The sequence below is a fragment of the Panthera uncia genome (assembly GCF_023721935.1).
Source record: "Panthera uncia isolate 11264 chromosome C1 unlocalized genomic scaffold, Puncia_PCG_1.0 HiC_scaffold_4, whole genome shotgun sequence".
NCBI lineage: Eukaryota > Metazoa > Chordata > Mammalia > Carnivora > Felidae > Panthera > Panthera uncia.
In genome coordinates, this window is record NW_026057585.1 from 46,103,232 (window position 1) to 46,127,127 (window position 23,896).

The following is a 23,896-nucleotide window of genomic DNA, read 5'->3' on the forward strand; positions in this document are numbered from 1 at the left end:
GACATCCCTGTCTTGTTCCTGACCTTGGGGGGAAGCTCTCAGTTTTTTTCCCATTGAGGATTAAATTAGCGGTGTGCCTTTCATATATGGCTTTTATGATCTTAAGGTATGATCCTTCTATCCCTACTTTCTTGAGGGTTTTTATCAAGAAAGGATGCTGTATTTTGTCAAAGTCTTTCTCTGCATCTATTGAGAGGATCATGTGGTTCTTGTCCTTTCTTTTATTGATGTGATGTATCACATTGATTAGTTTGCAGATATTGAACCAGCCCTGCATCCCAGGTATAAATCCCCACTTGGTCGTGGTGAATAATTTTTTTAATGTATTGTTGGATCCTGTTGGCTAGTATCTTTTTGAGGATTTTTGTATCCATGTTCATCAGGGATATCGGTCTATAGTTCTCCTTTTAAGTAGGGCCTCTGTCTGGTTTTGGAATCAAGGTAATGCTGGCTTCATAGAAGATGTTTGCAAGTTTTCCTTCCATTTCTATTTTTTGGAACAGCTTTGAGAGTATTAAGTGTTAACTCTTCTTTATATGTTTGGTAGAATTCCCCTGGAAAGTCATCTGGCCCTGGACTCTTGTTTTTTGGGAGATTTTTGATTAATAATTTATTTCTTTAAGTTATGGGTCTGTTCAAATTTTCTATTTCTTCCTATTTCAGTTTTAGTAGTTTATATGTTTCTAGGAATTTGTCCATTTCTTCCAGATTGCCCATTTTATTGGGGTATAATTGTTCATGATACTCTCTTATTATTGTTTGTATTTCTGCTGTGTTGGTTGTGATCTCTCTGCTTTCATTCTTGATTTTATTTAATTGGGGCCTTTCCTTTTTCTTTTTTGATCAAACTGGCTAGGGATTCATCAATTTTGTTAATTCCTTCAAAGAACCAGCTTCTGGTTTCATTGATACGTTCTACTTTTTTTTTTTTTTTTTTTTGCTGTTATTGTTGTTTGTTTGTTTGTTTGTTTTTTGATTTTGATAGTGTTGATTTCTGTTCTAATCTTTATTATTCCCTGTCTTCTGCTGGTTTTGGATTTTATTTACTGTTCTTTTTCCAGCTATTTAAGGCGTGAGATTAGGTTGTGTATCTGAGACCTTTGTTCCTTCTTTAGGAAGGCCTAGATTGCTATATACTTTCCTCTTATGACTGCCTTTGCTGCCTCCCGTAGGTTTTGAGCTGTGCTGTTATCATTTGCATTAGCTCGCATGTACTTTTTAATTTCCTCTTTAACTTCTTGGTTAGCCCATTCATTCTTTAGTAGGATGGTTTATTCTCCAAGTATTTGTTATCTTTCCACATTTTTTCTTGTGGTTGATTTTGAGTTTAATAGCATTGTGGTCTGAAAATACGCATGGTATGATCTTGATCTTTTTGTACTTGTTGAGGGCTGATTTGGTCCCCGTATGTGATCTATTCTGGGGAACTTCCCATGTGTACTGGAGAAGAATGTGATTCTGTTGCTTTAGGATGGATTGTTCTGAATATATCTGTTAAGTCCATCCGGTCCAGTGTGTCATTCAAAGCCATTATTTCCTGATTTTCTGTTTAGATGATCTGTCCATTGCTGTAAGTGAGTTGTTGAAGTCCTCTACTATTATGGTATTATTATCAATGAGTTTCCTTATGTTTGTGAGTAATTGATTTGTATATTTGGGTTCTTTCATATTTGGAGCATAAATTTTTACAATTGTTAGGTCTTCTTGGTGGATAGACCCCTTAATTATGATATAATGCCCTTCTTCATCTCTTGTTACAGTCTTTATTTTAAAGTCTACTTTGTCTGATACAAGTATGGCCACTCTGGCTTTCTTTTGGCGACCATTAGCATGATAGATGGTTCTCCATCCCCTTATTTTCAATCTGTAGGTGTCTTTAGGTCTAAAGTGGGTCGTTTGTAAACAGCATATAGATGGATCTTGTTTTCTTATCCATTCTGTTACCCTGTGTCTTTTGATCGGAGCATTTAGTCCATTGATTTTTAAAAGTTTTTTTTTTTTTAATGTTTATTTATTTTTGAGAGAGAGACAGAGACAGAGTGCAAGCAGGGGAAAAGCAGAGAGAGGGAGACAGAGAATCCAAAGCAGGCTCCAGGTTCCAGGCTCCAAGCTGTGAGCACAGAGCCTGATGTGGGGCTCAAACTCATGAACTACGAGATCATGACCTGAGCCGAATTCAGATGCTTAACCAACTGAGCCACCCAGGCGCCCCTAGTCCATTGATGTTTAGAGTGAGTACTGAATGATATGAATTTATTGACATTTTGTTGCCTGTAGAGTTGAACTTTCTGGTGGTGTTCTCTGGACCTAATTTTAGTCTTTGCTGCTTTTTTTTTTTTTCCTGTCTTTTCTCCCCTCAGACAGCCCCCGTTAAAATTTCTTGCAGGGCTGGTTTAGTGGTCATGAACTCCTTTAATTTTTGTTTGTCTGGGAAACTTTTTATCTCTCCTTCTTTTTTGAATGACAGCCTTGCTGGATAAGAATTGTTGGCTGTATATTTTTCCAATTCAGCACATTGAACATATCCTGCCACTTCTGGCCTGCCAAGTTTCTGTGGATAGGTCTGTAGCTAACCTTATCTGTCTTCCCTTGTAGGTGAAGGACTTTTTTTCCCTTGCTGCTTTCATGAATCTTTCCTTGCCTGAGTATTTTCTGAATTTGACTATGATATGCCTTGTCGATGGTTGGGTTTTGTTAAATCTAATGGCAGTCCTCTGTGCTTCCTGGATTTTGATGTCTGTATCTTTCCCCAGTTTATGAGAGTTTTCTGCTATGATTTGCTCACAATACCCTTGTACCCCTTTTTCTTTCTCTTCATCTTCTGGGACCCCTATGATTCTGATGTTCCTTTTTAATGAGTCACTGATTTCTCTAACTTTTAAATCATGCTCTTTTGCCTTAGTCTCCCTCTTTTTTCTGCTGCATTGCTCTCCATAATTTTGTCCTCTATATCATTGATTCACTGCTCTGCTTCATCCTTGTTTGCCGCCATGGCTGCCATTAAAGATTGAAGCTCAGTTATAGCATTTTTTATTTCATCCTGACTTTTACTTTTTTTTATCTCCGCAGAAGGGGATTCTAATCCATTTTCAACTCCAGCTAGTATTCTTATTATCGTGATTCTAAATTCTGATTCAGACATCTTGCTTGTATCTGTGTTAAGTTCCTGGCTGTCATTTCTTCCTGTTCTTTCTTATGGTGTGAATTCCTGCATTTCGTCCTTTGAAGGAAGAAAAGTAGTTAATAAGGTAAAAGAAAAATTAAAACTAAAATATTAAAAACAAGACAAAAAAAGTCAAATAAAGGACACTAGATCCTAGGTGTGTTTTGGTCTGGTTGTTGAAAAGAGCTTGATAGATAAGAAAAAAAAAAGGGAAAGATAAGAAAACAAAAAATGAAAATGTTTGAAAATTTGAAAAAATGAATACAATGAAATAGAATAAAATGAAATAATGGAAGTAAAATAGAATTTGAAAAATTCACAGAAAAGTAAAAAATATAGGAGAAAAAATTAAAGAAAATATTTTTAATAAAAATGGAAAATAAAAATAAATATTTTCTCTTTCTGTATTCAAAAATAAGAAAAAGAAAAAAAAAACTGAATAGATGACCAGCGAACAGACTGAAATACAATTGAAATTACATCGTTTTTCCCTAGAAGTCAAACTATGAAGCACTTTATAGTCTGTAAACTAAGCAGGTGGACAGACTTGTGTTGTTCCTGAAGAGCGAGGTTGGCCCAGTTGCGTGGGGCTTAGTGTAACGGCTCTGTTCTCCACTAGATGGCGCTGCTTAGTTTACTAAGGTGGATTTTGTGGCGTCTGTAGGTGTGCATGGGCATGCACGGGAGTGGTGAAAATGGAGTCACCCAGGTTCTAGTCTCTAGGATTGGAACTCTGTGCTTCTCCGACCACCAGTCACACAGGCTTCTTTGTCTCTGGGTTCTGTCCACTCCCCACTTTTAAACTGTTTGTCATCAGGTTGCCAGGTAGCACCTCCCTCCTGAGTTTTATCTAAGATGTGGCTGTGTTTCCTGACCCCTCACTTCTGAGGAACTGCAGCTTTGACCCACTCGTGTTTTCTGGTGGAGGGTCTCACCGAGCAATGGCCGGGTGCCGGCCGTACCCAGGAACGTTGGAGGGACCATGTGCTGCCGATGCACAGAGGCAGCCCACCCCAGAAAATCTTCACCCAATCATGTAGCCGGAGTGTTTCAGGGATTATGGAAAATCACAACACACATCTGGCACCAGGCTTCGCATTTAAAGTCCTTGTTCCAGCACCAGCCAATGTGGTTGTTTTCCAGGGTCTGTTGTGACCTTTGGGAGGCCACACAGCCTCTACCAAATGTCCTCCCAGCAGGGGAACGGCCTCTCTTGTCTGTGGCCCTTGGACCCATCACACCTCACTCTCTGCTCCTGGAGATTCACCCTTCCCACCAGAGCACCGCCAGGTATTGAGCTGCAGAGTTTCAGACTCTGCACTCCCACTGTTTATAGAGTCTTAATGGAATTTCAACCCTCTCCGTTCTCCTTTCTCCCTTTTTTGCTCAGTTCCTTGTGTACTCTTTCTTTTCTCTCCAGCTGCTTTCTGCAAGGGGCAGGGGGAAGTGCTTTCCTGTACTCTCCCCCTGTCCCTGTCCTCTCTCCTCAAGCAAAAACAGCTTCCTGCCCTCCACAGCTTCTCTCTCCCCTAGTTCACCTCTCTGCACCGTGTACCTGCTGAGTTCTGTGGTTCAGGTTGTGCAGATTGTTGTGTTAATCCTCAGATCAGTTTTCGAGGTGTGCAGGATGGTTTAGTGTTGATCTGGCTGTATTTCTGGCTGTATTTCAACAACTTCCACGGTGTTCTGTCATCTTGGCCCCTCCAAGGCTGTAGATTCTATCACAATGCTAAAGTACACCAGGTGTTCAATAACTCCAGTTAATTAGTTGAAATTAGAGTCATCATTTTATTTTCCCAGGTAGCATTGTTGAGTTGTGCTTTACTCATTCTCTATAGTTGGTGGACTCTTAGGAATTCAATGAGAGGAACTAAAGAAGATATGTAATTGGGAAAAGGCAATAGTTATCACCTTACTGTACTTTAACATTTTATTGTGTATTTTTCAGATTTTATAACAAATTTCCTACATCCTTATATAATTTTTTTAAATAAGTAATAAAAAATAAAAGTGACTTCATTACCAGACTCCCAACTTCTCTTCTCCCTCTATTGCAGTATAACACAATTTAAAGGCAGGAAAGAAATCAGCCTAAGTCCAGGCCCAAATTCATTTTCTTCCAAAGCAGTTTAAGAATTTTCAAATATGGCCAAGGAACTGTTTATGTTAAACTTAGAGAAGTGGTGTCAAGAAAAAAAAAACAAAAAACACCAGAACTAGAATTTGATTAATATCCCAATTTCAAAAAGAAAATAAAAGAAAGGAAAATACTACACTGAGCTAGTGCTAGGTTTTAAGGCTGATGCCTCAAAAGCTCAAGAAGGATGATTAATAGTCGGTAAACAAAGTGAAAGGTATGTATTTTCAGTAACTAAAAGTGACTGCATGGAAAGCCAAGGCTCTGAGTTGAAAGTAAAGAAAAAAAAAAGGTATATTGGTCAAAATGCAAATAACGCTGGAATCTTGGGAATAGGAAACAGTGTATGTTAGAAATTTTCAGAAGACAGAATCAACAAACCCGAATGAAAATAGATGCTTGTAAATAGATGAGGAGTTTTAGTTCTGAAACCAGGACCCATCTGTCACAGTCTTTGCTTATTCTGATATATTTAACTTTCTTAAAATCTTCTGGTGTTATGTCATCTTCCCAGGCAGGAAAAAAAAAAAAAAAAAAAGGAGAGAAAAAAAAACAGTAATGCTTCAATTACCTTGAAAAATAATCGCAGGACTGTCTGTGGGAATTAATAGTGGACATTATTAAACATGAAAGGGTTGAGTGAAAGGGGTAGGTTATGAAATCCTATTCAAAATTGAACTCTTTTAAAATAGAAGATATTTTTCCCTTCATTGAAGCTTGGAGTGGGCATTCTTCTATTCCTTTTCAGTCCTGTAATTTTGTGATGTCAAAATAATTGGAACTCAGAAAGTACATTTTAGAAATTGATATCTGTCAGTGAGGCAATACTGAAAACCATTGTAAGCCCGGAATTTGTGTACTTCATAGATGATGAAATATAAGCTAATTCATTTAATCATATAGTCACACATTTAGGAAAACTATACTGATCATTAACTATGTTTCAGACACTGTGCTAAGATACATGTCTTAGAGCTTATGAGTTAATAGAAAATTATGTACCTGAGTTATTATAATTCCATGTCTGTGTTATGTCTAACTTTATTTAAATATATACAAACACATTTAAAATTGTATATTTGTATATATTTATACATTATTTGCACATTATTATATTAATTATAAGTATACATTTATAATATATTATAAACTATAGCATTTTATATATCTTTAAATACATATATTCAAGTCTGTGGGAGTATAACAAATGAAAATATTGCAGAAGATGTGATCTTTATTTAGACAGTATCTTGGGGTATGAGTAAGACTGTATAGGAAGAGAAGGAATAGGGAGCAGCAAGGGCATTGTAAGGAGAAGAAAAGACATCAGTCTTGAACATGCATAAAATATCTTTTATTTGGCTTTAATGTACTCTGTGTGAGATAAACAATAGCATTTCATGTTAGAATGGTTGATTAGCCTTCTATTATGGAAGGTATTGAGCTCTATTCCATTGATTTGGATTTTATTTTGTGAACAATAGGAAAGTATGTGAATTTTCTAAGCAGTAGAGTCATTGTCAGGACTGTGTATTAAGAGATAACTACGGCAAATAATGGGAAGCAGAAGGATTGAAGTGTTTAGAAAGTTATTTCAGTGGTCCAGGTTAGAGGTGATAGGAGTCTATACTGGGGTAGTAGCAATAAGAATGGGAACTGACTGACAACTCAATCATTGAAGATCTCATGAATTTTCATAGAGATCACTTCTCTTTTAAAAACTGACCTTTGTTAATTACAAGAATTCACAGAGTTTTGCAGGAAACCACATAATTGCTCTGATGGTTCTAGCTTATTTCACTCCTTATGGGCTATAATGACACACTATAAATGGGAGCTTTACTTAAATAATAAAGCCAGAAGAAATTGCAAAGACATGATTCCAGAGTATTCTTTGAAATTGAATTTTTATTAACTGGCCTATGATATAGGTATGTCATAAAAATTATTTTCATTGAAACAGCTTCCTGCCTGAGAAATATGATAAAATTAATGAATAAAAATAAACATGAATTATTTAATTGTCTGCCACAAATTATGGAATGCATAATTTTGTTTAATCTTTAAAAAACCTTTGACATAATTGTTAAGATTAGCCCCAGTTAACAAATGAGTTCAAAGAAATTAGATAATCTAAATACATTGTAAATACATATTGTTGATTGAAAAGTCCTATTTTATCCCTTATGTAGAGTCCTTTAGCCTTACTGTTCATAATTACAACTTTTGGAAATTTCTTCTTGGTTAGGAAAAATTAAGAATTAATTTCAAAATTGGTAGTTTTTCAGTCAAAGATGAATCTATTAATGTTCAGAAATGTTAATGCAAGATCTTAAAATAGAAAAAGTAATTATACCTGGTATTATTATAGGTAGGAGGTAGAACAGTGTCAAAGCTTATATAAAATAGCAAGGGAAATTTGGATATTTGATAAATGACCCAAAAATTGACTTTTGCTTTTTGGTATATTGGGAGAATAGTTTTCCTCTACTCTTCTAAAGATTCTCCCAGCTGGTGTAACATTAGCAGGAGAAAATCAAATTTAGCTTTTCATACTGAGGGGAACCTCACACACAGGAAAGAATCAAAGACAGAAAGGTAAAGTGAGGTAGATATGCCATCCTGAGTTAAGGAATGGGAGAGGGGCCTGGGGATTCAAAGGAGAGGAAGGCAGTTCAAGGGAAGTAAGAAAGGCAGATGTTTGGTAATTAGATGTTTGCCCTGCCACACAGATGGATCATTGAGATAAAATTAGTCTCTGGTGAAAATCCCCATTCTGGGAAATACCTCCAATTCAGATTCTTCTAGGTAAAGAGAGGGGCAAAAGTTTCTCTTGAGACGCCAGGGTCTTGATTGCCCTCAACTCAAAATAGTCCACAATGCAAAGTGACACATTCTGGGGAGATTTGCTCTGAAGCCCTTCAAAGGCATGATCATAACTTTTCTCAATAAAAATAATTGTTTGACTTCTTACCGCTCTGTTTGGCTGCTAGTAGGTGAATGGACATACTACATTGTTAAAAACAAATAACATTCAACTGAGTAAATTTAAAGATCTAATTGGCTTTATTCAAGGATTCATTAATTAGACAGCATCCAATCTAGAAAGTAGAAAGGAGCTCCAAGGAGTTATACAAAATGGAAGGTTTTTATAGGAAGGAGGTTAGGGCAAAGAAATTATTAGCAAAAGAGGTATTTTCAGTTAAGATCACTTTCCCTTAGGGGGCAGAGCAGAGAGTATTACACAGATAGATTATCTTACAAGTGCTGATCAGGACATTCTAGACTGATTGGTTTAAAATTCTACTCCTGAGAGAGGCTGAAAGTGCAATTAGGTTAGGTATTAAGTCTTGATGAGACTTAATATTTAAGTGACTCCATTTTGGGCCTATTTCTTTTTAACAACATAAAGACATATAAAGTATAGTCTGTTTTATAAGATGTGAGCAAGTTGGCTTGATCTTTCAATATACTCATATTTTTATAATGGTGTCATTGTTACTGCATTTTTATTCTATACTCAAAGGTGCAAAATGCCTATAAAGGACTATATAGAAAATAATTCTTTCTCCATGAAGTCTCCAGTGTGGTGCGTCTTATTATTGTTATTATTTCCAACCAAATTGTTATCCCTAATTCCTCTTATAGTTACAAAGTTAACAGGTGTACATACATAAAGTATCTCCAATTCTGAAGGAAATTCATTCTCTAAAATAATGATGAATAATGTTAACATCTTTAACAAAACTAGCTATAAGGAAAGCAAAGAAGATTTTTTAGAATTTTATGAATGCCGTTAAAAGTAAAAGTTCAATTAATTTGATTTGGAAAATTGTTCTTGAATGTCTTGTTTGAGTTATAATCAGTGACTGATGAATTGATCAAAGAAGGAAAATGTTGCTTGTCCATCACATTAGAAAAATGAACTTAGGTTATTTGCCATAACTATGCATACATAGAAATTACTAGTCATATCTTTTCATGTTCGTTGAAAATGTTTGAGGACTGAGTGACAAAGTAAGACAGAGGAGAGAAATCGAGACGAATTTAAGGTCTGTAGTGGTATACTCTAAACAGACTTATTCCAATTGGTTCTTAAGTACAATGAAGATGATAATGGGAAAATACTTTAAATATAAGAATTTCCACTGTTCTGCAGATTTGTGTTTATGTAGCCTATCAGCATTTCTCTGATGTATTTGCATATATCCTGATAGTTTCCCAAGTTGTCTGACAGTGGCTTCCTAGGCATGTGTTGAATAGTAATGTTTATACATGGTGTATTCAAAAGGCATAGCATTGTGTCTCCATATAACTTTCACTCACTACTCCTTAGGGGCACTATACAAAGGGCTGATGCCATCAATTGCCTCACTAATAAAGTTAAACTGGACAACGCAAGGTATGTTATTCAATTCTAATGTCTATGCTTACCCTATCTAACCAAGGATTGATTCCTGCTCTTACATCATCTGATCCAGATGTGACTCAGCTATCACCATTGAAGTTTTTCTCTATAGGAAAAGGCATTCTTGGGATTTGTTGCTTATACAATGAAGTCATGAATTAGGTTTGACTTTAGGTAGTCTTGTTTTAGAAAATGATGACTATTTTTGGAGGATTCCTCAAGCAAGAAAGCTGTTTCTTCTTGTAATTTGGGGGATTTAGAGACTCTCCAGTGCCTGTATTCTTCTGCCATAACTCCTGATGCCTGACAGGAGGGGTTAGTTTAAGTGTGAGATGCTGATGGTACTCTGCAATTCAAGGTAAGGGTGAAAGAAATAAGTCATGATGCCTTCTGTCTCCAGGACTTTGACATTGCCATAACAGGAAGTTCACAGAGACATATCATTATTCTAGGTAGTGAGCATTGAAACACTCACACGTCTAAGTGTGGACTTAGATGGAAGGACTTTATTGAATAAGTCCTCTTTCCTCTAAGTGTTCTAGGAGGAAGCCATCTGGGAAACAGAGTGGCCCTGAAACTTTTATAATAATACCAGTAATCTTTTACTGCTCAACTTCTTGGCTCTGAGCAAATGAGAGAATGGTGGATTCTTAATGGTTACTCATTAAATGCATATAGGCATTTGGTTCTTTTTTTAAAACTTTTTTTTAATGTTTATTTCTGAGACAGAGAGAGACAGAGCATGAGTGGGGGAGGGGCAGAGAGAGAGGGAGACACAGAATCAGAAGCAGGCTCCAGGCTCTGAGCTGTCAGCACAGAGCCTGACGCGGGGCTCGGACTCATGGACCGTGAAATCATGACCTAAGCCGAAGTCAGTTGCTCAACCGACTGAGCCACCCAGGCGCCCCGGCATTTGGTTCTTTGTCATGGGTTTTATATATCACATATAATGTCTTCTGGCCTTTAGTCTCATGATTCTGAAAGAAATGGATACTGTCTCATACATTTGCTCTTTCTGCATTAACAAACTGAAGACTGTCATTTTTGGAGGTGATTGACAATACTGTAAATGGCCAGCTTCATTCTTTCATTTGTTCATACATTTCTTTAGCAACAGAATCATGCTGGATATTCTATTAGCTATTGGGAATGTAAAGGCAGACGTCCTACTGCTTATTGACTTTTCCACATTATAGGTGGTAGGAAGAAAGGGTAGTCATAGGGGCCAGATTGGATATACCCAGATAGGACTTCTAAGAAATGGTTGGATTTGAAAAATGCTCTAAATCTCTGTGGGTATGATTCTCTCTCAGAATCATAACTGTGGTTAAGGTCATGATAACTGCATGACATGGAGGAAGTTCCTTATTCTCTCTTATCTCTGTTTATTCATCTGTATAATGACTGCTTTATAGTGCTGCTGTGAAGAATAAGATAATGGGGATGGCTGGGTAGCTCAGTTGGTTAAGCCTCCAACTCTTGATCTCAGCTCAGGTCATGATCTAGTGGTTCATGAGTTCGAGCGTCATCGGGCTCTGTGCTGACAGCATGGAACCTGCCTTGGGTTTTCTCTCTCTCCCTCTCTTTCTCAAAAATCAATCAATCAATCAATCAATGAATAAATAAGAAAAAATTTTTTAAAAAGAATAGGATAATGTATTTAACACATTTTGTGGCACACCGAATGCATTTAAAATATGGCGAATGTCATTATCACTATTATTATTATTATATCTTAAATGTTCCCCATCTTCTAGTTTCTTATAAGCAAAGTTATTACCCACATTTATCTTAATAATGCAATCCATTTTTGTATAACGTTTGACTTTTTGGAGATTTGAACTCCACAGATTATATTAGTTTTACAAGTAAATTCTGTCAGGCAAATAGATGAGGAATTATTTTCCCAAGTTTAGTCAAGTGTAGCATGAGACACAAAAATGGTAAAATGGCTTCCCTTCATTGCCAATCAGTGGCCAGCTCCAGCCAAAAGTTGGCCCCCTTAAGTACCCTCTTCATTCTCCGCCCATTGCATCATGCTCACTTGCTAAAAACAAACAAAAAAAATTACTGCTTACAAAGTGTAGACATTCTAAGAAAGTTGTTAAGGGAATACATACCATTCTAATAATTTAGACCTCGACTTAAGTTGATGGCCAGGACATGGGGACTATAAATCTTCAGTTGAGAAGAATATGAACTGCCAAAGTTAACCACACCGAATTTGACTGTGAAGTAAGCTGCTGAGCAATTTTTTTCATTGAATATACCATCCACTATATTAAAAACTGCCTCAGGAAATCTCTAGCAGAGGAATCTGGCCCTTCTTAATTTGCTTTCAAATCTGCAGTATGTTTTGTTCATTTGTTTTTGACTTACGATAATGTGAAGAGAAACCCCATCTACCACTTCCTGAGTTATTCTTATTTTATATGGAAGATGTCCCTCCTGGTTAATTCTTTTAAAGTCATTTCCACTTTACTTTGGTCATAGCTAAAACTCAAACAAACAAACAAACAAACAAAAACTAAGTTTTCTAGCTATAATTCAAGTTTCATTCAAAGCTGCAGTTTAACTGATTTGTCACAGAGTGGATTTAAATCTAACGATTCTTGTGAACATGCCAATATAGTAACCACTAGCTGCATGTGGTTATTAAACATTTAAAGTGTGACTATTCTGAAGTGCAATGTGCCATAACTATAAATTCATTCCAGATTTTGAAGACTTGGTATCTCATTAGTGATTTTAAAATGATTATATGTTGGAATGATATTTTGAAACATTAAACTAAATAAAATAAATTATTAAAATTAATATTACCTGTTTATTTTTATTATATTTTTTGAAGTGGCTACTAAAATATTCTTTAAATTACATAGGTGGCTCACATATTATTTCTGTTGGTCTGTACTGTTTTAGACATGCAATTAAAGATACCGTAAAGAAATCATGCATTAGTAATCCTTTCAAATGTTTAAGAAGTTTTTAGTGGTGCAAGATTTGGAGTCTCACAGTTATTTGTATTTAAGTTCTAATTGTCCATTTTTATATTCATTTTTATAGATTCCTGAAATATTACTACTAATTTAATTTCAATAGTAAATATATATGTGTAGGTATATACAGATCTACTTTCTAGGCTTAGATTAAATAGGGAGGGGAATATCAGTGAGAGTGTAAAGAGATGCATTTTGACAGAAATAAACATAAGTTGTTATGAGAGTGCAGAGAGTAGGAAAGTCTTCCCAGAGGAGTTGAAGCTGAGTTGTAAAAGCCCCATGGACCAATTAATGTTTATCTGATGAAGAAGAGGTAAGAGCATTCTCAGAGCCGCATTAGCCAAGGTACAGAGGCATGAAACGTGACCTATTTAGGAAATAAATGTATTTTCTATGGCTTAAACACATGTGTTTGTCTTTTAGTTTTATTTTTAAGCAATCTCTACACCCACTGTGGGGCTTGAACTTGCAACCCTGAGATCAAGAGTGGCATGCTCCTCTGACTGAGCCAGCCAGGCGTCCCAGGGTGTGCTTGTTATTGGTGGGAAGGAGTAGGGAGTGAAAGGGAAGCGAGATTGAGACAGATGATGCTAATATATGGGATTTTAAAAATAGGAGATCTGTTATATAATATTAAGGAGTATTAAGGAGGGGAAATGTAAGCACACTGTGACAGGTAACCAGAAGAAGGGGGAAGAAGGGAAGAGGTGAGGGAGTCAATTAGGAGGCTGTTGCAGTAGTTCAGGAAAGAATTTATGACCGCCTCAGCTATGGAATTTGTATTCTATAAGAAATGGGGCAGGGAATAAATAAAATATAGACATCTAGGGTAGCACTCAGGTTTCTGTCTTAGATTACAGGATATCACTTTCAAAGATAGGAAATACAAGGAAAGAAGCAGGATTGGTATAGGGAAACATTGTTCAATTTTGAGCACATTGAATTTGAGGTATCTGTGAATATCTAATCATTAATTATATATATGGACCTGGAGATATAGATTGAGAGAGTCATTATGAAAGAAATAGTTCCAGTAATGTGTTTGTGGGTTGAACTCTCTCAGAAACAAAATGCAGAGTGACAAGAACAGAGGCTCAGGGACTAGTTAAGTCTTTTGATGAAAATGAGATATTAGAGATGTATCCAGAGAGAATTCATATTATGAATTTTTCAAAATTACTAATATAATCTATGACTTCGGTAGGACAGGACTGTTCTAAACACAGATGTTATATAATTTCACTAAATTATCATCCTTTTACCAGTGATAAATGATAGGATCCCACACTGTTATTCAAAATTATATAAATTGAGTATAAAAAATATATTTCTTGGCAGGCATTTTACAGCTCTGACCCACAATTTTCTCAGTATACCAAAATTGATGTTAACATCATATGTTAAGATGTCTTCTAAAGCTGACTACAAAGAGAGAATGGGATCACGGGAAAGGTATCAAACTATATAACCATCAGTTGTAACAATCACTTACAAAAATCTAAATGAAAATGCTATATACTACAGAAAAGAACAGTGCTTTTGTTTACCAATATTAAATAATAATGCTATTGAAGAGACCAGAATTATTAGATTTTCAACAACCTTGAAGCATGCTGGGGAATCAGGTAGCTCTGACAGGTGGAATTCAGCTTCTCTATTGTTTTAATAAATCTCACCTACTCTTTGTAGATAAAACTAGTGAAACTATTATATTGCAACTATTTGGATTCTCTGAAGAAAATAGTACTGCACATACTAAAAACAATTTTCTCTTGCACGTCAATAGTTAATAACAAAAGTGCTCTGTGCACAAAGAAAAGGAAAACTTTTATAGTACAATGACATAATGACTCCATATCAAATGATGCATCCTTGCTGTACATGGTACAAGTTAGATTATTTCATTTCAAGCCATATATTAGAGATCAGAAAGGTTCAGAGAAACCAGCCAGGATAGTTAGAAGTACATTAGGATTTACATATGATGAGTGATTGGAAAACAACAATTTCAATGGTGTATAGATGAGAAAATCTAGACAAGGAGTTTTGGTTGAGAGAGTCACAAATGTGAAAGCTGTGATAGAAAATGATTCCAGTGTCTTCTTTATTCTGCTTTATATTTTATAAAAGAAAAAAAAATGAGGCTTTTGGTTGCTGAAGTCATGAGAAATATACTGAACCTATACAATTTAATAGAAATAATTAGTAGTCATTTCAGCAATGTACTTACTGGTACAGTTTGTGGTGAGCTACATAGGTTTTATCTTGCCAAAATTCACAGAACAGGCATGCTGGCAGGACTTTTTTTTTAATGGACTTGGGTCATTTTTAAAGATGGATTAAAATCATTACTAACATTTGCAGTTATGTAAGCTCATGCCATAAAATGCGATCACTCATTTGTTCTACTTAGGCAACACAAAATGTAGTTGTTGGATTGATCAGATCTGCAGCTGGATCACTTACTGGCTCATTAATTTTTATCATATATTGAGTATTCTGACCTGGTACATCAGCTTTTGAAATGGCCACTTGTCTTCTTTCCCTGGGCAAATGGCTACAGGATGCACTTTAAAAATGTTGATCTAATTTATTTTGTTCTCATTGAACATCTGTGGGAGGGAAAGCTGGTAAACATGTGTGTAGGTTTACATGTACTTTGGGACTCGTATCACCTCTGTGTACACTCCTGTAGGATCGGCTTAGCCAAATTTGTTTAGGTGGCAAAACAGATCTTCAGCATTTCGTATCTTTTCATTCCACCCTCTTCTCTCCCTGCACCCACCCCAGCCATTTAGTTTTTGCTCTTTCCACCACTTGGTAGTCCCAGAGAAACTAAGGAATTTGGATGTTTGAGATGAAAAAAAAAAACCAAAAACCAAAAAACAAAAAGCAACTTTGTAATAATGATCTTTTCCTTGGGCGCCTGGCTGGTTCAGTCCATAGAGCATGTGACTCTCGATGTCAGGGTGGTGAGTTTGAGCCCCTCATTGGGCATGGAGATCACTTTAAAAAATAAAAAATAAACTTAAAAAAAAGTATGTTATTTTCTCTTCTTAAATCTTGTGAACTTCCCCAAATCTTCCCCAGTATACAGAAAGTCTTTTCTCACCCAGTAGGATAAAGCCCGATTCCTTTGACATTATGAATCCTCATCCTACATATTTACTCTCTCCTTCATGATAGTGGGAGGGAAAAGAATGGCAGTTCTGTGTTTTAGGGATTTTAACTCCCTTGCACCCACTTTCTTCTGTTATGGCAGCCACTTCTACCCCATTTATCTTCCCAGCCCCAGTATCTTTCTATCTCCCGAATTAATTCACACTGAACTGTTAGTTCCATGAACTGATGTGTTCTAAGACTCTGAAATGGTCAAATTAGGACCTCCAAAGAGGGCAGTGCTTAAAACAAAGATTTCCAGTATTGTTAACAATCTGGCAGTAAGACATGGATATGTGGAGATTCCTTGCATTCCAAATCATGTACATTTAGTTACATTATCATTGCCATTTTACTTTTTATCAAACCATATTAAACCATAGCAGATTTTTGTTTGTGGTTTCTCCAGACATGTGATTCTTTATGATAGACTTTCTTTGTATGTTTACTATTGTAACATTCATACAAATATTCGATTCAGTACTCAGCTCCCCTTTTCAATTTAGCCTCTTCACTTAAAAAAATATATATATATATACATATATATATATATATATATATATACACATATATATATATATGTATGTGTATATATATATATATTTTTTTTTTTTTGAGAGAGAGACACGGTGGCGGGGCGGGGGGGAAGTGGAGCAGAGAGAGAGGGACACAGAGAATCCCAAGCAGGCTCTGTGTTGTCAGTGTAGAGCCTGACACAGGGCTCAAACTCAGGAACTGTGAGATCATGACCTAAGCTGAAACCAAGAGTTGGACGCTTAACAACTGAGCCACCCAGGCGGCCCTAGCTTCTTCACTTTTTATACCTCCTTCCATTTTATATTTTCCTCATCTGAAAAATTTATAATTCTATTTCCCTTATATTTTTCTCTTACTCTTCGTATCATCCCCATGATACTATTTTTATTTTCCTCCCTTATTCTGTGTCTCTGGCCTCCATTCTTTATATGTTTACATGTTTGGCAGGGAGACCTCATCTCTAGAAAGTTTAGTGACCAAAAAATAACTGATGTATGGCATGGCCACCATGGTGTGTCAGCAGCATTATGACCTGTCTGTCCTTGGCGTGAATAGGACAATGACCATTAGAGTCAGAGGCTCTTTCTCTGCATGCTCATCTGGAACACTGGAGTGGTCTTAGGGGACAGAAACCAATATCTTTATTTATTACAGACTTAGAACTGGAGAAGAATTTCCAGATGATGTTTAAAACAGCTCCCAAAACATCCTTTATGAAGGACTACTCTTTCAAATTCCATATGGCAAAACTGATTATTTTATACATATCTACATCCTTTTAGTGAGTTAATTGTATAGGAAGGGAAGTACGAAGAGACTTAGAAAATGAATGAGTTTGATAAGGCAGATTTTACAAAAATCCACCAATTTCTTTAATTCATCATAATATTCCAGAGATTTTTTTTTCCCATCCCATGAATAGATGTAATTTTCTCTTTTGTGCCACAAATGGGGGTGTTTATTTTCCTGCTGCTTAATGCTAGCTGAAATGCTGCGGGAAGTGCTTCAGTGATATCTTCTCCAACGTACTCCATCACAGTGCAGTCAAATAAATTGGATCATCGCATACAACTAGGTACATTCATGTTCTCTCGATAGTGAGTGAGAGGGTCAATGCCGTGCATTCTGTTTCTGCCCCTTTCTTTCATTGCTCAGCAGTGTACTATTTGGTCGACATTATTTAGTCTTATTTCTACACTCTCCCCCCCTTTGCCTACCCTTTCTATACATCACAACTATGTGAGTGGTTTGTATTTCTCCCTGGTAGCTGTTGCTTCCTACTCTCTCTCCTCCCTGTCTCTTTATCTCTTTTTTGTGTGCCGGACATGAAGCTGACACCAGGACTTGATTGAAACCCTCGAGTAGCTCTTTCACCACTTGCTATTCCTACATCTTGTTTCTTTTATCTGGATTCAGTAAGTGAAAGTTATAGAACATACAGGATTAAGTAGGTCTGGGAAAGAATTGGACATTAACTCTTTAGGAATTCTAGTGTGGCTGATGAGGCCATCCTATTGGAAAGGAAAAACGAACACAAAAACAAAACCAAAAACGAACCAGGTAGTTACTTCCTAAGCGGCTTGATTCCAAAGACAGCAAAGAAATTTCCCTTCCTAGAAATCCCTTGTTCACAAAACACTCAAAATTCTGTTTTTAAAGCAGTGAACCTTTGAGTTAAATGTTTCTACCTTAAAATATCAAGGTAGACATTGCAGTGTTTGACTTTTATAGATCTTTGTAGTGACCTCTCATTTCTGCAGTTCCCTACTGGAAAATTATCATTTCATTTTTGCTCTCCAGAACTTTGCACTGGGGCAAGGTCAAAGGACAGAAGGACTCTGAGTAATCTCTAACAGGGGCACTACTGAAAGGCGGCATGCCCAGACACTGGCAAGAATGGGCTCTGAAAATCTGACCCCGTCCGATGAACCTACCTATGAAAGGTCACAATATCGAGGGAGGGTCTGTCATATTATAGGTGGCCCAGGGAGACAAGACTCTTAAGAAAACGTTTTGAAACATCAGTCTTTCTCCTGGGCTACCTTTATTCCATTGATCCACATCATGGGGCCTCTCTGCATGTGTCTGGAATTTGGAAACTCTTCCTGGTGTATGTTCTTGGAGGAGAGCATAAAAGGGGTGTGGGGCTATGTGAACAGGACTGAGGTGGAAAACGGGAAAGTTGAAATAGGGGATAGGGAAGAAGCATAGGATGAAGGATAGTTCATAGGGCCAGGCCAGATGTGGCAGGACATCTTAGAGTTACTGAATTCTCGGTTCCAAAAAAAGTGGAAAAGAAAACTTTTAGACATTCACTCACCCAAGACAAATGTTTCCTTTAAAGTTTCATAATGCACTATTGTGTGGAACATATCCAATAGATTAATGACCAGCTGTGGTGAAGGCCTGGAGCCCAATTTTAAGCTAGTGATAAATATTTTGGTTTAAAGGTTTAAATGTTTTTTAGGAGGCAAGATATATTTTATGAAATGATAAAAACAATTACTCTATGTATAGAAATCTCACACACTGAAACCAAATTTAATTAGCTGTGTCTTTCCAGAGGAGATTGGAGAACAAATAAATATCGATATAAATATATGTGAGCATTTTCAGTTTCATGTACTAAAGATTTTGCCCCCCTTTCCCCTTTTCAGTATTCGCTTATATATTTTCTAAGCTAACACATTTCGAGTGCTATCTTTTCCAATTTCCTTCTCATGAGCAAAGTTATCCTCATTTCAAACATGAGAAACCCTGATGGTTGGAGAGAATTATTTCATCAAGTATAATGCACTTCCAAGTATGGTGAAGCAATGCGAGTTGTCTACCAATTAGAGAGTGAATAAACAAGTCTGTCAAATACCCTAATTTTCTAGATGGTCTTGGGAGCCACTGATGTAAAATAAATGGAATTCTTAATGGATTCAAAGAGATAAAGTAATTTTGCTTCTTTTCTATGCATTACTCTAAGGTTGCCATTTCTAGAAACCGTAAAACTGTATATATGTGTAATTTAATATATTTATCTGTATATTTTCAGAGTTATTTACATGAGAAATCTAGGACATGAATATGCCCTTCCCATTTCCTCCAGAAACTGTGTAAAGTACAACAAACAGTTATGTGGACTCCAGTTTTAGGCTGCCCACATTCACATTTCAGTTCTGAGATTTATCTGTGATATAACCTTGGGCAAGTAACTTAACCTCTCTCTGCACTCTAGTTTGCTCATATATGACACCCCTATGAAGATTAAATGAGCTATTACAGATAAAGTGCTTACCACAGTGCTTTGAATATTTTTATTATATAGAATTGCAGAGAAATGTTTTCATGAATTGAAAGGTACACTGAAGAGAGAAGGTTCAAGGAAAATTCACCCCATCTTCATATTTTTTTCAGTATTCCAAACACTTTAATGTATGTGATACTTTGCAAATTATTACAATCTGTGCTTCTTTTTATTTATGATTACGATTCTGCCTGTGAGGAAGAGATTATTCTCCTTACAACGTAGAAGAGGAATCTGAAGCTTATGATGCAGAGGTTAGGAACACAGATGGGGGGGACAGACTGCCTGGTTCTGGTATTATGCTGCATGTTACCAGCTGAGTGGTCTTGGGTGATTAACTTCTCTGATCCTAACGTTCCTCATCTGTAAAAATGGGGGTAGTAATAGTACTTATCACTTATGGTTGTTGTGAGGATTAATTCAGTTATGATGTATGTAAAAGGTTTATAAAATGTTTAGCTCATAGTAAGTACTCTGTAACACTTAGCTATTATTTGTATATCATTATTGTTGTTATTAAAAGCTTGCTTACGTTTATTTAGCTATAGAGCAGTAAAGACAGATCTAGAATCTTGGCCTTGCGAATGAAAATATTTATTTCACTATTAGAATTTGAAGAATTTATCTGAAAAAAAATAATAAGACATTTACTGAGCTCTTACTATATGCCGAGAATTCTTATGTGAACTTTACTGGGATTCTTTCAATTATTTTTCATCACAACTATATGAAGTAAGCCTTATTATTATTTTTTTTTTGGAAGTAAGACTTCTTATTATGCCCACTCTATAGATGATCCAACTGAGACTAAAAGAGGTTAAATTATTTGCCCAGGGCCTCCAGAATTCCTGCAAAAGTAGTCCAACTCCAGAGTCTGCCTAACATCATTCTGACTTTAATTGTATTACTTTGACTTTGTGGTTTCCAGATTTTCCATAATGGGTATGTGTTAGTTTTACAGGTAGAAAAAAAAATGGGTGTTAAAAATGATTTCAACAGGGTGATTATTCTGTTAAGCAGTAGAACCCAGAGGGAATGGTATACAATTGGTGATGACCAAGTAGCAGAATCAGTGCAAATTAGGATCATGTGGTTGTGGGTGGGTAAGAAGCAGTAAAGACAAAAGAAAGGGAGGAGGAAAAGAGAACCAAAGGTAGCAAGCAGATAACTGAAATGGCAAACTTCGACTTCTCAAAGCTTTTTTTCAGGACTAGATTTACATCATAGAATGTAATGGCACAAAATGTTTCAAAGAGACACATTTTATCATAGTTGGATTAATGGAAGCATTGACATTCCTTTGACATTGTGATTCTGTGACTCATAGAAGAATTTCATAAATGTTTTAAATCACAGTTATTTAAAGAAGAGCTGATAATTTTCAGTTAAAAACTATGTTGAGTGCATTTTAACGTTATGGATAGAAGAAATTATTATTGTATAATATTATATACATTATTATTATATGTTTTCATTATATATATTTTATATATTTATATATTATATATTTATTACATTATTATTATTTAATAAAAATATTGTAATAGATAGAAGAAATTATTATATAATATATAATGTATATAATGTATAATATTATATAATAATAATTTCTTCTATCTATATTACAATATTTTTATTAAATTATAATTTTAATAAAACATAATTACATAATATACATTATATATTATATAATAATAATTTCTTCTATCCATAACTTTAAAATGTACTCAACATAGTTTTTGATAATAGTTTTTTTAATATATAATATAATCTATATATTATATTTTATTATAATTATTTTACCATAAAAGCAGAGTTTACTCCAGTTTGCCTCATCTGTAGGCATTCTTATGGTTGGGATCAGTCAACTCCATATTCATGAACACATATTCATCACCTGCAGGTGTTATCCCTTTGTCTGACCTCCATTGTGAGACTCATAGTCATTTGTTCTTCATAGATCTTTTCTTTCTGAGGCTATAGTTGTCCACAAAGCCATCTGAACTTCTGAAGGCTTAGCAAGAGCAGTTGGAGAGGAGTGAAGTGTGTTTAATTTGATTCTATTTGCTGAAAGTAAAACTGACTCAAGTCAAGACCCTGTGGAGGGTGCAGACATTTTTGGAAAGTATCGAATGATGGTCTGTCCTGTAAGTGTAGGAAGCACCGTCTTCCATTACATGCTCCAAAGAATTATGTCAGTTAAAAAAATACTGTTTTATTTGTCTTGCCATTAAATTAAAAAAAATACTTATTCTGATTTTCTTGCTAAAAGAAATGTGTTTTCCATTTCACTCTTCAGATCATTATGTAGAATTATTTACATCTTCATCATGTATATAACTAAAATTGCTACCTGCAACTTATTAAGTTCAGTCATGATTAATAATTTTGAGAATTTGAAGTTTGAGGCAATATTATTTCCTAGCTTTTCAGATATTGCCTACAACAGGCAAAATAATTTAAATTGCAAAATGATCTTAATGGTTAACACATGATTATGATTCATGCTCTTTTTTTCTATGACTAAACTATTAACTATAGTTTAAAAGGAAGAGTTTTTATTTTAAATTTATCAAATTCATCTACAATGTATAGGGATTTTGTCCTATATACAAGATTCATAAGGAGTACAATGATAAAAAGCCATAGGAACACCAAAGAGTGTCCTGGAGGAGAAATATTATCAGTGAAGTGTACATATGTGAAACAGAATACAGTCATCTTTCCATCTGTGCTGAAAGAAGGAAGCTCACCATTTTCTTGATCTTAGATGTTTAGCCTTTCAAGGATTTCTCCCCCTAGGAATAGATTTTTGTGAATTATACTTCATTTGTACTTGTTGATATCCTCCTTAATTAGTCTTTGTGGCAGGCACTCTAATTGAAATCGGTTTAATTAAATCATTTTGCTTTGTTTGTCCCTCTATTTGAGTACCTGAATCTACTTGGAGTTTTAAATGTATCCAAACATTATGCAGCCTACTCCAAGTTAATCAGTCAACATTTATTGAATCCCTGCTGTATGCATTGTAATGAAATAAGCGTTGTGGATTCATTTCAAGGAAATAATAGATGCAGTTGCTAACTTTATGCAACTCAGAAAGCAGCCTGAAAACAGGACTCAGACATTTTGAAATCAATAAAACTGTTACTTTTTGTGTGAAGAGAGAGTTGAACTAAAATTAAAGAAGCTGGGAATCTAGGCTGGCTATCCTGAGCTGTCAAGATACTGTGTTTTCTGTGCTATACCAAATAATAGGGTAGAGGAATCACACCTCTTTGAACTAGGAGTCAGTGAGGATTAATGAGAAATTGCGTGTGTGTGTGTGTGTGTGTGTGTGTGTGTGATATGCTGAATGCTGTTTAGAAGAAAGAGTTATGTACATGCACGTGGGTTTAATATTGAACTTGGATGTTAAGGGTTCAAAATAAATCCATATTTATACCTGGGCTTTAGTTTGAAATTGTAAAGTTTAAAGATTAAAGAGAGACTGCATTTTTGAAAATTAGGTTTTCATTCACTATTGTATGTTTTTTACTTAAGTATCTTTAAACTTATTTCTTCCATAAACTGAAAGAAACAGGTAGCAATAATGTCACAAGTTACTTGTTTATGGGACATTGTTCATTAGATGCAAAAAAACAGAAATCATTCAGCATATTGCTACCCCTGCAGTATATACAATGCTAATATATATGACTTATTTCCAAAGAGAGCTCAATGGTTCTAATCTAGGTGTGTATTTAAAATCCTTAAACAGTTCACATCATGAAAATAAACTGAAGAGAAAGTTTGTTTTTTTTTTCCTTTCCTTTTTTTTACTGATCTGTGAAGCCTTTAATCTCTCTTACCATCTCACATCTCAGTAAATGATCTCACTTTCTACTGACCAGAAATGCTAGAGACATCAGACATAAACCATATATTGTTATAGGGCTGTATTCTTCAGACACCGAGATTCAAAACTTTGGATTCATAGTGACATCTCCTTCTCATTCACATTATTCTTCCCATTAAACCTTGCAGAGCCTATTACTTAAAAGGTCTTCATACTCCTTTGTTTTTCTCCACTGCTCTGTCATGATACTTTCATAGATACCTTTCAACAGTCACCTTTCCATTCCTACTTAATTTCCATCAAGGGTACACCTGTCAAATATTTCAAGTACCAAACTCTGTTTATGATAGTCAAGTT

General features: G+C 35.5%; 1 protein-coding gene across 5 annotated transcripts in view; it reads left to right on the plus strand.

The window, feature by feature from the left end:
• Positions 1-23,896, plus strand: part of NEGR1 (neuronal growth regulator 1) — an 841,086-nt gene that overhangs the window by 275,098 nt on the left and 542,092 nt on the right. For 2 of the 5 annotated variants that reach the window (XM_049618494.1, XM_049618495.1), the window contains exon 1: positions 3,716-4,453. The exons of 2 other annotated variants lie outside the window; for them this stretch is intronic. In XM_049618494.1, the coding sequence (XP_049474451.1) occupies positions 4,146-4,453 (308 nt within the window). In that variant the 5' untranslated portion in view covers positions 3,716-4,145. Of the gene's footprint in view, positions 1-3,715; positions 4,454-23,896 lie in introns of those variants that run through there. One more of the 5 variants, XM_049618496.1, reaches the window with a different exon arrangement.